General features: G+C 43.9%; 1 protein-coding gene across 1 annotated transcript in view; it reads left to right on the top strand.

The window, feature by feature from the left end:
- Positions 1–2,949, top strand: part of LOC139538699 (cyclic AMP receptor-like protein A) — a 109,501-nt gene extending 106,552 nt beyond the window's left edge. The window contains exon 13 of the mRNA XM_071341067.1: positions 424–2,949. Coding sequence (XP_071197168.1) covers positions 424–591 — 168 coding nt within the window. The 3' untranslated portion in view covers positions 592–2,949. The remainder of the gene's footprint in view (positions 1–423) is intronic.
- Positions 2,950–15,144: the final 12,195 nt, after the last annotated feature.

Genomic DNA, 15,144 nt, shown 5'->3' with positions numbered 1-15,144 from the left:
GTTTCTTTTTCTTTTTCTCTCTCTGTCTAATTCTCTATCTGTCGTTCATATCTCTCTCCTTTGTTAAGCTTTCTCTCTCATCCTCCCCCTCTGTGGCTTGCACTCTCTGTCTCTCCCCCCCTCTCTCCCTCTCTGTGATATTGATCAGTTTTCTAACCATGCGGCTCAACTGCCTGTGGCACTACAATCAGCACACATCTCGGCTCTGCCAAATGTGTGCGTGTCTGTCTCTTTGTGTGTGTGTGTGTGTGTGTGTGTGTGTGTGTGTGTGTGTGTGTGTGTGTGTGTGTGTGTGTGTGTGTGTGTGTGTGTGTGTGTGTGTGTGTGTGTGTGTGTGTGTGTGTGTGTGTGTGTGTGTGTGTGTGTGTGTGTGTGTGTGTGACTGTTAACTCTGTGAATATGTGTTTCTGTGTGTGATCCTAGTTGGCGCTGCAGTCTCGGCTGTGTGACAGGACGCGTATCAGGGAGTACCATCCTGGGGCGGTGCACTACACACAGGCTGAGCTGGGGGACTTCAGTGACGAGGATGATGATGACACCAATGTCCTTTTCTACTCCCCTGACATGACCCTGAAAGACAGAGGACCCTAAGAGAGAGGCAGACAGACAGACAGAGCAAGCGAGAGATTAATTCTGAGGGGGGATACGTAGGGAGGAAGAGAGAAAGGGAGCGAAGGAGGGATGGTGAGGGGTTTCTGTGGTAGATCTGTCAGGATCCATTATTAATCCACATCCTTTACTATTTAATAACCTCCAACTACACACACACACACACACACACACACACACACACACACACACACACACACACACACACACACACACACACACACACACACACACACACACACTATCCTGCCTTGCTATCTGACTTACACAACATCGTAACAGAATCGGCGAAGCAGCTATAGTGCTTTAAACAGCCTTCAACCCTAATGCTACACGCTAGCCTGGGTGCCAGTCTGACTCTGCTTCAGTCCTAGTCAACAACTGCAGAGCTGGCTAAGGAAACAACAGACTTTCCTCGTACCCAGGCTAGCATATCACTAGTCCCAAGGGGCTTCCTCTCCTCACCTCCTTTCCTTCATCTGCACTGATCTGAAAAGACAGGATAGGTGAAAGCAAAATGTGTGTTTAATGTTCAAAGGAGAGGAAAACAGTTAAGACTATTGACATGTACCCAGCTACTGCACAGTCACTTGGCTTACTGAGCTCTCCATGTTATTTTTACATTCATTTTTTTGTTGTCATTTAGCAGACACTCTTATCCAGAGCGATTTACAGGCGCAATTAGGGTTGAGTGCCTTGCTCAAGGACACATCGACAGATTTTTCACCAAGTCGGCTCGTGGATTTGCACCAGCGACCTTTCGGTTACTGGCCCAACACTCTTAACCTCTAGACTACCTGCTGCGTATGCTATTAGCTTGTGTTTATTATCTTATTTATGGCTTATTTTTTATACTGTATGACTACTGTTAGCAAATCCCTCCCAGGAACATGTTGCGATCACGATAATGCCCAACATTATATGTGACTTACTGAGCTCTGAGGGGTATAATACAACGCAAGTTACACAAGTTAGCTAGCTAACTTACCTGAATAGTCTGTCATAACTTTTTATTTTTTTAGAAAGATAAGCTTGAAATGGGCATGGTCTAATTGACTCGACAACCAAAACGCAAATCTAAGTTTAGCTTTCTTAATTAACCAGAAAATCAGTAGTTATTTCTGGTTGTTTATCAGTTAGCAGGCTAACTCATTGATCCTGCTTTGTAGTATACCCCTCTGTTGCTAATGCTACAGTAGCTGACCATACAGCTTCTCTAACTCAACTCAACATGCAAAAAAGGCCTCAATTCAAAACAGACAGAGGAGGGAGGAAGGAGGAAGGAGGACAGGAGGGAGGAAAAAATGTAAAGAAGGGGAGGGGGTGATGGAATTGTGAAACCAAGATAGAGGAGAGGGAGCAAGAGATATCTTAGAACAATTCATGTCCCAACGATAGCTGGGGATTTAAACGAACAAAATCCAGTATTTGAACCGTTTAACTTCTATCATATCTGTTGTTGTCTTTACATATGTTATTACTAATGTTGCTACTCTTGTAAAACGTCCATTGTTTTTCGTACTTTTATGCATCTGTATGTTGTTTTTCCATGAAATGCTGTGGTCCGCCCACAGGTTTGAGTTTGTTTGATAAACTGTTATACTGTATTTATAAGAGACAATGTACTGTATATATATTAGTGTATACGCTATATTTTTGTATGGATGCTTTTGACTGGAATGTGAAAAGGTTAACTTGACCCCTAAATGGTCTCCATGTCCTGCTGTTTAGGCCTCAATGGGGGTGGAAGCAGTAAAATTGATCACGCACACACTCTTAAAATGTGTCTCACACACTTACACTCTTTCTTTGATGCCTGTCTCACACAAATGCATGTACACACACACACACACACACACTTTGACACACAGTCACCTGTCTCTTTGATGTAGCGGCTGCCACAAGGACAGTAGGAGCCTCTGACGGCCTGTCATTTACCTTCGACACTGTCATTGGCTGACATCTAGAGAACCGCAATGTGATTAGCAGGCTATTAGAGGTGCTGTGTGGTTGACGGGTTGATGAAAAGAGAGATGTGATTTTGCTGAACATCCTGACAAGGATGTCGCTCCTTTCCCAAATCAACCCCATAGCCCCAGTGCACTTATGGAGAACTAGATAGCTATTAGTGAAACAGTCATCTACACAAGTGCATAGGAGGTTTGGGTCAAGGGGTCAATTTGGGGATGCGCATATATACCTAACACAGAATCCTATCTACACATAATTATACAGTCCCCTTTCAAACCACATACAATCGCTGCACCAATCCTAGTTTAGGCATATGTCTATTGTTCTGCTGTACACTCCATCTAATAAACAAGCAGGATACACATTTCACCAGTGGCTGTGTTTATTCTCCTGTCACATTGTCAGCCTTGTCAATCATGGATCATATATAGGGAAATAGAGTAACACAACACTGTGTGTGCGTGCCAAATCGTGTCTCAGGGGTTGTAGAATAATGGATATTAATTATTCTGCTAACCCCATTGGCCTCTGCCATGTCTCCAAATCTGGTTAACTGGATTTTGATTTATGAAAAAGTGTCCATGGTCCTCCAGAAATCTACCCCCACCACTCCGTTTGAACGTCTCTGTAAAAAAAAAAAGTCCCGCGAAGTGCCTGGAAATAACAATCTCATTGTCACACGGGAATAATTATTCCCCCAGTATCGCTGCATGTGATGGAATTGGATACTACTGAACATTCGCAGAACACAGGCATGGCTGCACGCACTGCGTACTATAGCCTCGCCTCTCTGCCACCGAGTCACTTCTAGTAGGTCTCGTCAGAGTAGTCCTAGCGTATAGAGAGTTTAACAGTCTGGTAGAATGTGTTTGAAAGAGTGCGTGTGATAGAAATAGACAGTAGCCTATGTGGGAGAGAACGAGACCGATAGATCGCGTGTTTGTCTGTGTGTCACAATGGGAGAGAGAGCGCGCAGTGTTTGGCGACACGCAGGATTCGGAGAGAAACGTTGTTTGGACGGTGGCCTTGACCCAGGGGTGACGCACGGCGCCTTGCAGTCAGTAGGCTGGCTAGTACACAGAGGGAGAATAACTACGCCATGGCTGAAGTCAACCTCATATGAGGGGGGGCATTAATAGCCTTCCATTTTGGGGCTCGCACAAACTCAACTTCCCGATAGAGGCCAACTGGGAATGGTGCCTCGCTTTCTCAATTCAATTAAAATGTGCTTTATTGGCATGGAAAACAGGCTATGTTTACATTGCCAAATCAAGCGAAAAAACAATAAACAAATGTGAAATAAGGAATCAGGAATTAACGGTAGCCTAAACTTTAGGGTAGTAGTAGTAGGGGGTAACTGCCCCCCGTAATTCACATAAAGACCACAAGATATCACCAAATTATTTTCCCAAAACTTTTCCCTGCTGTCACTGTTCTTGCTGAACAAAACTTTTCCTCTGTCATCACAATTTTTGGAGATATTTCTACAAACGATTGGTGGTAAGTTGATCTCTTTTTGTTTTTTAAGTTGTAGATATATTCCAATGAAGTTAGATCTATATATATTTTTGTAAATATAAACGTAGGAAAGCCTTAAGATAAATAATCCACTTGCTTTTGAGTAAAGTAGTAATATGTTGGATGAGGGTCACTTTCCTGACCATGGTCCTTCTTCCCCTGATTGCTCAGTTTCTCACACAAATCAAGGAACCTACCAGGTACAACCTGAAATCCGTAACCATGGGCACCCTCTTAGATATCACCCTGACCAACCTGCCCTCTAAATACACCTCTGCTGTCTTCAACCAGGATCTCAGCGATCACTGCCTCATTGTCTGTGTGAGTACTGGGTCCGCGGTCAAATGACCACCTCTCATCACTATCAAACGCTCCCTAAAACACTAAAGCGAGCAGGCCTTTCTAATCGACCTGGCCCGGGTATCCTGGAAGGATATTGACCTCGTCTCGTCAGTAGAGGATGCCTGGTTGCTCTTCAAAAGTGCTTTCCTCTCCATCTTAAATAAACATGCCCCATTCAAAAAATGTAGAACTAAGAATAGATATAGCCCTTGGTTCACCCTAGACTTGACTGCCCTTGACCAGCACAAAAACATCCTGTGGCGTTCTGCATTAGCATCAAATAGCCCCCGTGATATGCAACTTTTCAGGGAAGTCAGGAACCAAATACTCAGTCAATTAGGAAAGCTAAGGATAGCTTTTTCAAACAGAAATGTGTTTCTGAAAAAAATGTGCTTTTTCAAACAGAAATGTGTCCAAAAGTTTTTGGACACTGTAAAGTCCATGGAGAATAAGAGCACCTCCTCCCAGCTGCCGACTGCACTGAGGATAGGAAACACTGTCACCACCGATAAATCTACGATAATCGATCATTTCAAGAAGCATTTTTCCACGGCTGGCCATGCTTTCCACCTGGCTACCCCAACCCTGGCCAACATCTCAGCACCCCCTGCAGCAACTTGCCGAACCCCCGCGCCCCCTCTTCTCCTTCACCCAAATCCAGACAGCTGATGTTCTGAAAGAGCTGCAAAATCTGGATCCCTACAAATCAGCTGGGCTAGACAATCTGGACCCTCTCTTTCTAAAATTTTCCGCCGAAATTGTTGCAACTCCTATTACTAGCCCATTCAACCTCTCTTTCGTGTCATCTGAGATCCACATAGATTGGAAAGCTGCCGCGGTCATCCCCCTCTTCATAGGGGGAGACACTCTAGACCCAAACTGTTGTAGACCTATATCCATCCTGCCCTGCCTTTCAAAAATCTTTGAAAGCCAAGTTAATAAACAGATCTCCGACCATTTCGAATACCACCGTACCTTCTCCACTATGCAATCTGGTTTCCGAGCTGGTCATGGGTGCACCTCAGCCACGCTCAAGGTCCTAAACGATATCATAACCGCCATCGATAAAAGACAACACTGTGCAGCCGTCTTCATCGACCTGGCCAAGGCTTTCGACTCTGTCAATTACCGCATTCTTATCGGCAGACTCAAAAGCCTTGGCTTCTCAAATGACTGCCAACTACCTCTCAGATAGAGTTCAGTATGTCAAATCGGAGGGCCTGTTGTGCGGACCTCTGGCAGTCTCTATGGGGGTGCCACACGGTTCAATTCTCGGGCCGACTCTTTTCTCTGTATATATCAATTGTGTCGCTCTAGCTGCTGGTGATTCTCTGATCCCCCTCTACGCAGACAACACCATTCTGTATACTTCTGGCTCTTCTTTGGACACTGCTAACAAACCTTCAAACGAGCTTCAACGACATACAACACTTCCGTGGCCTCCAACTGCTTTAAATGCTAGTAAAACTAAGTGCATGCTCTTCAACCGATTGCTGCCCGCACCCTCCTGCCCGACTAGCATCACTACTCTGGACGGTTCTGACCTAGAATATGTGGACAACTACAAATACCTAGGTGTCTGGTTAGACTGTAAACTCTCCTTCCAGACTCATATTAAACATCTCCATTCCAAAAATAAATCTAGAATCGGCTTCCTATTTCGCAACAAAGCCTCCTTCACTCATGCCGCAAAACATACCCTTGTAAAACTGACCATCCTACTGATCCTTGACTTTGGCGATGTAATTTACAAAATAGCCTCCAACACCATTCTACTCAGCAAACTGGATGTAGTCTATCACAGTGCCATCTGTTTTATCACCAAAGCCACATATACTACCCACCACTGCAACCTTTATGCTCTCGTTGGCTGGCCCTTGCTACATATCCATCGCCAAACTCACTGGCTCCAGGTCATCTGTAAGTCTTTGCTAGGTAAAGCCCCTCAGCTCACTGGTCACCATAGCAACACCCACCCGTAGCACGCACTCCAGCAGGTACATTGCACTGGTCATCCCCAAATCCAACACTTCCTTTGGCCGCCTTTCCTTCCAGTTCTCTGCTGCCAATGACTGGAACGAACTGCACAAATCTCTGAAGCTGGAGTCTTATATCTCCCTCTCTAACTTTAAGCATCAACTGTCTGAGCAGCTTACCGATCACTGTACCTGTACACAGCCAATCTGTAAATAGCACACCCAACTACCTCATCCACATATTGTTACTTACCCTCTTGCTCTATTGCACCCCAGTATCTCTACTTGCACATCATCATCTGCACATCTATCACTCCAGTATTAATGCTAAATTGTAATTATTTTTGCCTCTAGGGCCTATTTATTGCCTACCTCCCTACTCTTCTACATTTGCACACACTGTACATATATTCTTCTATTTTTATTTTGTTTTATTGACTACATTTGTTTATGTGTAACTCTGTGTTGTTGTTTTTGTCTCACTGCTTTGCTTTATCTTGGCCAGGTCGCAGATGTAAATGAGAACTTGTTCTCAACTGTTCTACCTGGTTAAATATAGGTGAAAAAAATGATTATAATAATAAACTGAGCAATCAGGGGAAGAAGGGCCTTGGTCAAAAGTGGTTCCAAACTTCATCCATTTAAGAATGATAGAGGCCACTCTTCTTGGGGATCTTCAATGCTGCAGAAATGTTTTGTTATCCTTCCCCAGATTTGTGTGTGCCTTTCCAAATCATGTACAATCAATTGAATTTACCTCAGCTGGACTCCAAAGATGATCAATGGAGACAATTTCGAGTCTCATAGAAAAAGGTCTGAATACTTATGTAAAAAAGGTATTTCTGTTTTTTTATGTAATACTGTAACAACCCTGAGTTTATAAGCGAGGAAATCGACTCTGCCGCTTGGGCATGCTTTTGCGGCACAGTCGATAACGCGCTGGACTTTGGGCTAGAAGGTCAAGGGTTCGAGACCTGCTCCCTGCCTGTTTCATTACATTGGTGTCAGAAGTGATCGGACCTTGCATTCACGACAGTGCATGTGCTTGGCCGGTGAGCGCGTTCCTGTAAGTAGAGTCGCAAGCTAGCGCGAGGACGCGCTCTTTGAAAGGAGGGAGTAGTGTAACGACCCTGGGTTTATAAGCGCGGAAATCGACTCTGCCGCTTGAGCATGCTTTTGCGGCACAGTCGATAGCGCGCGGGTCTTCGGGCTAGAAGGTTGAGGGTTCGAGACCTGCTCCCTGCTGTTTTCGCTTTGTCATTATGGTGTATTGTGTGTAGATTGATGAGGACATGTTTTTATTTGATCCATTTTAGAATAAGGCTGTAACGTAACAAAATGTGAAAAAGTCAAGGGGTCTAAATACTTTCCAAATGCACTGTAGGCTAATTTACTGATTTCCCTCTAGCATAAATATTTTTAGGCCTATTCTCTTGCACGAATTGCTTCTGCCCCACGCTGGGAACTGCTCGGCAAACTGCCCTATAATGGGGCCTATGCGGTTCTAAATAGGGGGTTTCCTCATCGGGGAGTTCCCAGCCTTCTTTCCACTCTTGGTTCAACTGCCTGTCAGTGTCAGAGTTGGTTGGTTGATTGATAATACAATGACGAACAACGTGCAGATCTAGATTATTAGATTTCTATAAATCAATCCCCCTTCGCCCGCTCGCCCGGCTGTCAGTCTCTGCGTGCTTGTGAGGGCTGCACAAGTTGGGTGAGGAACTGCATGAAATGTAGTGACTCGTCTCTCTCTCACACACGTACTCAACACACACAGCACGGGCTAGTTTGTTTGCTTGTGGTGTGTGTGAGTGAGTAGTGAGTGGGTGGGTGTTTGTGTGTGTAGCCTATCTCTGTGTTTCGTGTGCACAGCACTAACTAATTCCAATACCATGCATATGATTATGGCTGTATTATGTTGTCTTGGGGTAAAAAGCCCACCAGGGTTAAACACCCCTCCTGTAATTCTCACAGAAACCACTTTGTCACACATTTTTCCTTAACACTTGCTCAACTAAAAATGTAATCTCTCATCTCAATTTAAGTCAATCCAACAAAACGATGTTAAGCTAAATTGATCTAATATTTTATCATTTAGAAAAAGTTATATATATATATAATCTAATGAAATTAGATTTATAACCATTTTTTTTATAAACCAGTAGGGGAGCCTAAAGATAAATAATCAGAAATGCCCCCAGGGCAATCCAATGCATATCAATAGTACTCTATACAGTGCCTTCAGAAAGTATTCACACCCATGTTGTGGTACAGCCTGAATTTAAAATTGATTACATTTAGATTGTGTGTCACTGATCTACACACAATATCCCATAATGTCAAAGTGGAATTATATATATATTTTTTTACAAATGAATAAAAATGAAAAGCTGAAATGTCTTGAGTCAAGTATTCAACCCCTTTGTTATGGCAAGCATAAATAAGTCCAGATTTGCTTAACAGGTCAGATAAGTTGCATGGACTCACTCTGCGTGCAATAATGGTGTTTGACATGATTTTTGAATGACTACCTCATCTCTGTACCCCACACATACAATTATCTGTAAGGTCCCTCAGTGAATTTCAAGCACAGATTCAGCAACAAAGACCAGGGAGGTTTTCCAATGCCTCGCAAAGAAGGGCATCTATTGGTATATGGGTAAACATGTGAAAAAGCAGACATTAAATATCCCTTTGAGCATGGTTAAGTTATTAATTACACTTTGGATTGTGTATCAAAACACCCAATCACTACAAAGATACAAGACTCCTTCCTAACTCAGTTGATGGAGAGGAAGGAAACCGCTCAGGGATTTCACCATGAGACCAATGGTGATTTTAAACCATTTACAGAGTTTAATGGCTGTGATAGGAGGAAACTGAGGATCTATCAACATAATTGTAGTTACACCACAATACTAACGTAAATGACAGAGTAATAAGAAGGAAGCCTGTACAGAAGAAAAATATTCCAAAACATGCATCCTGTTTGCAATAAGGGACAAAAATAAAACTGCAAAAAATGTGGCAAAGAAATATTTTAATGTCCTGAATACAAAGTGTTATGTTTGGGGCAAATCAAACACAACACATCACTGAGTATCACTCTTCATATCTTCAAACGTGGTGCTGGCTGCATCATGTTATGGGTATGCTTGTCATTGGCAAGGACTAGGTCGTTTTTAGGATAAAAAAGAAACGGAATAGACCTAAACACAGGCAAAATCCTAGAGGAAAACCTGTTTCAGTCTGCTTTCCAACAGACACTGGGAGACAAATTCACCTTTCAGCAGGACAATAACCTAAAACACAAGGCCAATATACACTGGAGTTGCTTACTAAGACGCCATTGAATGTTCAATAGTGGCCTAGTTACAGTTTCAACTTAAATCGGCTTGAAAATCTATGGCAAGACTTGAAAATGGCTGTCTAGCAATGATCAACAACCAACTTGACAGAGCTTGAAGAATACTAAAAAGAAAAATGGGCAAATATTGTACAATCCAGGTTTGCAAAGTTCTTAGAGACTTACCCAGAAAGACTTAAAGCTGTAATCGCTGCCAAAGGGGATTTTAACGTATTGACTCAGGGGGTTGAATACTTATCTAAACAAATTATATTAGTGTTTTATTTTCTATTCAATTTTTTTTTTTGAATATTTCTTCCACTTTGACAGAGTATTTTGTGTAGATCGTTGACAAAAAAAGGACAATTAAATACATTTTAATCCCACAAAATGTTGAAAAAGTCAAGGGGGCTGAATACTTTCTGAAGGCACTGTATCAGCATTTTCCAAATCATGTCCAAATAATCTATAAGTAATTTCATTGATTTACATCATCCATTTTTTGATACTTTAGGATGATTTGGACAGGAAGCACAGAAATTAAAATAGGGACCTTAATAAATCAAAACCTTTTAATAGTGAGGTGTGCAATGCCATTTGGTTTCGATATTTGACCTATTTAATTAAAATAAGGTACCTAGACTTTAGCTTTTAAGAGTCAATTACTGTAACATGTCTAAATTAAACAGGGGGGGGTCCCGATAGTGGCGCAAAACGCCCCCTTTCTAAAGTTTCTGTTTTTATCAAATAACAAAAAATAATAATTCATCCCTTCAACATGTGTTTTCGTAAGGATAGCAAATATTCACATATCTATATCTTACTGAACGTTGCCTTTTTGTAAAAAAATATACATTTTTCCTTAAGGGGGGGGAACGTGCCTCGTCTGGTCTTGTGCTATACAGGCTCTATAGAGGTCCATTTAAATCCCAAATGCGGTAAAACGAGCCCCCCCCCCCCCCCCACACACACACACAGTCTATATGTTTCCCTCGTCTGCCGACCGCCGTCACCGCCCCAGATACCAGCTGCCGCCTCTCGAGCCGCGGACATTTATCTGCTGCGGTGGAGCCTGAACGGAAAGGAGAGCGAGGGAATGAGAGAGGGGGGTGGGGGGGTGGAGAAGTGGAAATGAACCAGCGAGAGGGAAGATGGAAGGGCGGAGATGAGAGCTCCGTTATGGAAACGTACTCCGTTTTTCCGTCTCGAGCGCCTCTCTCTCTCGCTCTCTCTCTCTCTCAATTCAGTTAAATTCAAATGGGCTTTATTCGAATCGGAAACACGTGTTTACATTGCCAGAGCAAGTGAAATAAACAAAAGTGAGATGACTCAAAGCAACATCAACTAAAGAATATTGCGCACTATCATGCCTTCTCTCCTGCCATGGCTAATCGCAGTAGTACGGGAAGGGAGTGAAGCGCCGGAGGCCTCTCGGAGCTCGGTAGCGCCAATGTGTTTATGAGCGTGTTTGTGTGTGTGTTCATTTGAAAGAGAAGGAGAGAGGCGGAAACTGAGCTGCACTTCCTAACCTCCTGCCAAATGTATGACCATATTTCCCTCAGATAACCCAGACCCACAAATAATTAGAAAACAAATACAATTTTGATAAACTCCCATATCTATTGGGTGAAATACCACAGTGTGCAATCACAGCAGCAAGATTTGTGACCTGTTGCCACAAGAAAGGGGCAACAAGTGAAGAACAAACAACGTTCTAAATACAACCTATAGTTATGTTTATTTTCCCTTTTGTACATCATTACAACACTGTATATAGACATAATATGACATTTGAAATGTCTTTATTCTTTTGGAAGTTTTGTGAGTGTAATGTTTACTGTTCATTTTTTATAGTTTATTTCACTTTTGGTTATTATCTATTTGACTTGCTTTGGCAATGTAAACATATGGTTCCCTTGCCAATAAAGCCCGTTAAATTGGAATTGAGAGGGAGTGTGCGCAGCCTGACAGCTCAGCCAGAGTGGGGAGAGAGGCGGAATAGGGGGGGCTGAGAGGGTGGGTGGGTGGGTGGCGTGGTCACGAGCGGAACTCTACAGAGCTCTCCCAGAGCGAGGGAGGGAAGGGGGCGAGCTTCGCTGCGCTATATAAGGCAAGTGGTCTGCTCAAAATGCTTGAAAGCCAGGCTAATCTTTTTTGTCTTTTGACATTTTTAGGGAACCCTGCTAATTATAGGTTATTTGATTACAGACCATTTTAATTTCATCCCAATAAAGCTCGTTTTCTACATATTTAAATGTCCACACCTGGTGTCGCAGGTCTAAATCAGTGCTTGATTTGAAGGGAACAATGAAAAAATGCAGTGGAACTGGCTTCAAGTTCCAGAGTTGAGTTTTAGGGGTCTATATTCTCGGCCCTTAACGATTTTCTCGATTCACGTTTCTCTTTGTATCACTGATCAGCCTTGGCACGGGGCCAGGCTTGCCCCGCTGCGCTGGTCTGTAATTATCCCTGGTGAGGCTGCGCTAACGCAGCGTGGCGCGCCTGTGGGGAACCGGTTAGCCCGGCACGGCGGGGGGCTGTTGCGTACGTGCGCGTGTGTAGATTGTGATAAGGAATCCGTAACGATATCAAGGTGGATTCCCGATGATTAGTGAGGGCGCAGTATGAGTGTAAGAGAGGTGTCCATGTGTTAGAAAGTGTGTGTGTGTGTGTGTGTGTGTGTGTGTGTGTGTGTGTGTGTGTGTGTGTGTGTGTGTGTGTGTGTGTGTGTGCGTGCTAAAGAAAAATAGTAGGCTTTGTCTGAGTAAGTGTATATTATAAAAGTGTGTGTGTCTGTCCATATGTGGATTGCGGTAAGCGATCCATAACGATCTGCAGGTGGATTGTGCTGATTAGAACCGGCTGCTGCTAGCTGAGCTGCGTGCAAAGAGCTTCCTGAAACCTGAGCCTGAGGTGTGCGTGTGGCATTTGTGTGTTAGTGAGACATTGTGCGTGACACTGTGCTAGTTTGCATGTTGGCTGCCCTAACCGTGTGTGTGTGTGTGTGTGTGTGTGTGTGTGTGTGCCAGCAGTGTGTTTGCCTGTGTGTCTGTACTGTGTGCGATTGCCAGTAATGTGTGTGCTGCTCTAACTGTTTCCATTGGGGCTTTGTGTGTGTGTATGTCAGCGTTGCTCCAGTGTCTGATTGCAGCAGCAGATGGCTGGATCACTGTGACCTCCCAGAGTGCTGCTCCTACACTGGGGTGTGTGTGTGCATTCACTGTTTTGGTTTACTGACACACGCATGCATAGACACAAACACACACTCAGAGCACTGATTGTTTCACATAAATATACAAGGGCAACTACAACTACCTCACACACAATCAAACTTACATGAGCACAAAGTCACACACCCACATGGATGCACACACGTGCACACACACTCGCAGAGCTCTGACAGTTTTACCACAAAGATTCATTCAATGACTTTCAGCCTTGAAAGGTTTGCTTGTTTTTCTCAGAGCTCAGTTGACGTGTGTGCTCTTACATTTGAAAGAGAGGGAGAGAGATAGATGGTGTCAGTGCTCTGATTGGAGCTCTGATGTAGGACTGGCCCGTGACTCAGCGTATGGTGGCTGTGTGTGCATGCTCCAGAGGGCCAATGCGGAGCTGAAAGGGGACGTGTGCATTCATGCATCCGAGCTTTGACCTTCTAGACCAGGCCAGTGACAACACTACCAGCCTTTGTCAGATGGACACTCCATCAGGTGGCCTTTTCCTGGTTGCACTTAAGTAGATCGATAAATATCACTGAAAGTGAAATATGCCATTTGTTATATGTTTATGACAATATTAGGACATTTTCCTCTACTATAAAAGGTTGTTTTTCCTTGCCATGTCACAAGGCTCAGAGGGTTTGGTTGAATGCAAAATGACACATTTCAGTTCTCTGAAAGAAAATAGACAAAGTATTCTTCATAACCTGAGTTTAGTGTGAACAGTTTTCGTATTTTTTAAATAGAAACAAACCTGTTTTTGATCTGTGTATCTCTCTCTCACCCCCTTCCCTGATTCACCTTCCAACCCCTCACTACTAAAGCAACCCTTCCCCAGCCCAGGCTTTTCAGGATTCGCCACCCACTCTCATGCTAATAGCCTACGTGTGTGTGTGTGTGTGTGTGTGTGTGTGTGTGTGTGTGTGTGTGTGTGTGTGTGTGTGTGTGTGTGTGTGTGTGTGTGTGTGTGTGTGTGTGTGTGTGTGTGTGTGTGTGTGTGTGTGCAAATCCCTTGGGGCCGACGGCTCTCTGATTTCAGAGCAGAATAATGCAGCACTCAGCCCCTCTCTTTCATCTCCTCTCATTCTGCATTCTCTCTCTTTCTTTCTCTCTCTTTTCTCTTTCTCTGTCTGTCTTATCTGGTTCTGTCTCTCCTGTCCCTGCCTCTGCTTCTCTCTCTGACTTCGGTGGGCTAGTTTTAGGAAAATGTTCACCTGACAGTTTGCCTTCAAGGACTAATTTGTATGTTTTTTCAATGCGTGTGTTTGAGAGAGAGTGTGTGTGTCAGGCACTGCTTTTTCAGCTCCTACTCTCAGCAGCTGCATAAAATGCACCCAGACCTTCCCCTGCCAACTCTCCTCCCTAACCCTCCCTCTCTCTTGCTCTCCCTCACACACTCCAAGAACACACACACACCACACCTCTGGCTAGGCTGGATATCCCTAGCCTCCTCCTCTGACACACAGACCTAACAGATTCATCTCAGCCTTGAGCAACCAACAGAACGTCTGCCTTCCCACTTCCTCTTTCTGGGTCTGTCTCTCTTCCTCCCCTCCTTTCTCTCTTTCTGGGTCATTCTCTCATCCTCATCACACTTCTCAAACTCACTGCCTGGCATGACTTTGCAACATGCAATATTGAACCCAAATATGTACAGAGAAAAATAGATATGCTGTAAAACCAGTGTCCTTGGCCATCCCCTGTCAATATGTTTGGATGGTGTGACATATTTGAATTGTGAGACAATGTTTGGGTAATTGTGTAAAGCCCAATCTTCTGTACATTGGGCTGGTACTCGGGAAGTCTGCCCATCTAGTTCACTGTGTGTGACAGCACAGTGTTTACTGTCTTGACACCCAAGGTGTCAGATACACACACACATACACACACACACTATCAACATAGGCCCCTGAGGGTCTGACTCAGCGGCTGAGGTGTGGAGGCTTTACATTGGATGCTTTTCTTCAAGTTCCAGAATAAACGGCCCTTCATTGAACTTGGACGAGCAGGTTCTCTCCCTCCCTTATTTTTTCCACTTCCCCCTCTCTGTCATAATCCTACTTTACCTCTTCACTTTCCTTATCCCACACTCTCTCACTCTCTGCCTGAGCCTCCCGTTAAGCTACGGCGTCATCCCCCAGTCAATTTCAACCCTCATTTATTT

This window comes from Salvelinus alpinus, chromosome 14 (assembly GCF_045679555.1).
Source record: "Salvelinus alpinus chromosome 14, SLU_Salpinus.1, whole genome shotgun sequence".
Lineage (NCBI taxonomy): Eukaryota > Metazoa > Chordata > Actinopteri > Salmoniformes > Salmonidae > Salvelinus > Salvelinus alpinus.
The sequence above is the reverse complement of the archived record's forward strand: the minus strand, read 5'-3'. Positions and strand labels throughout refer to the sequence as shown.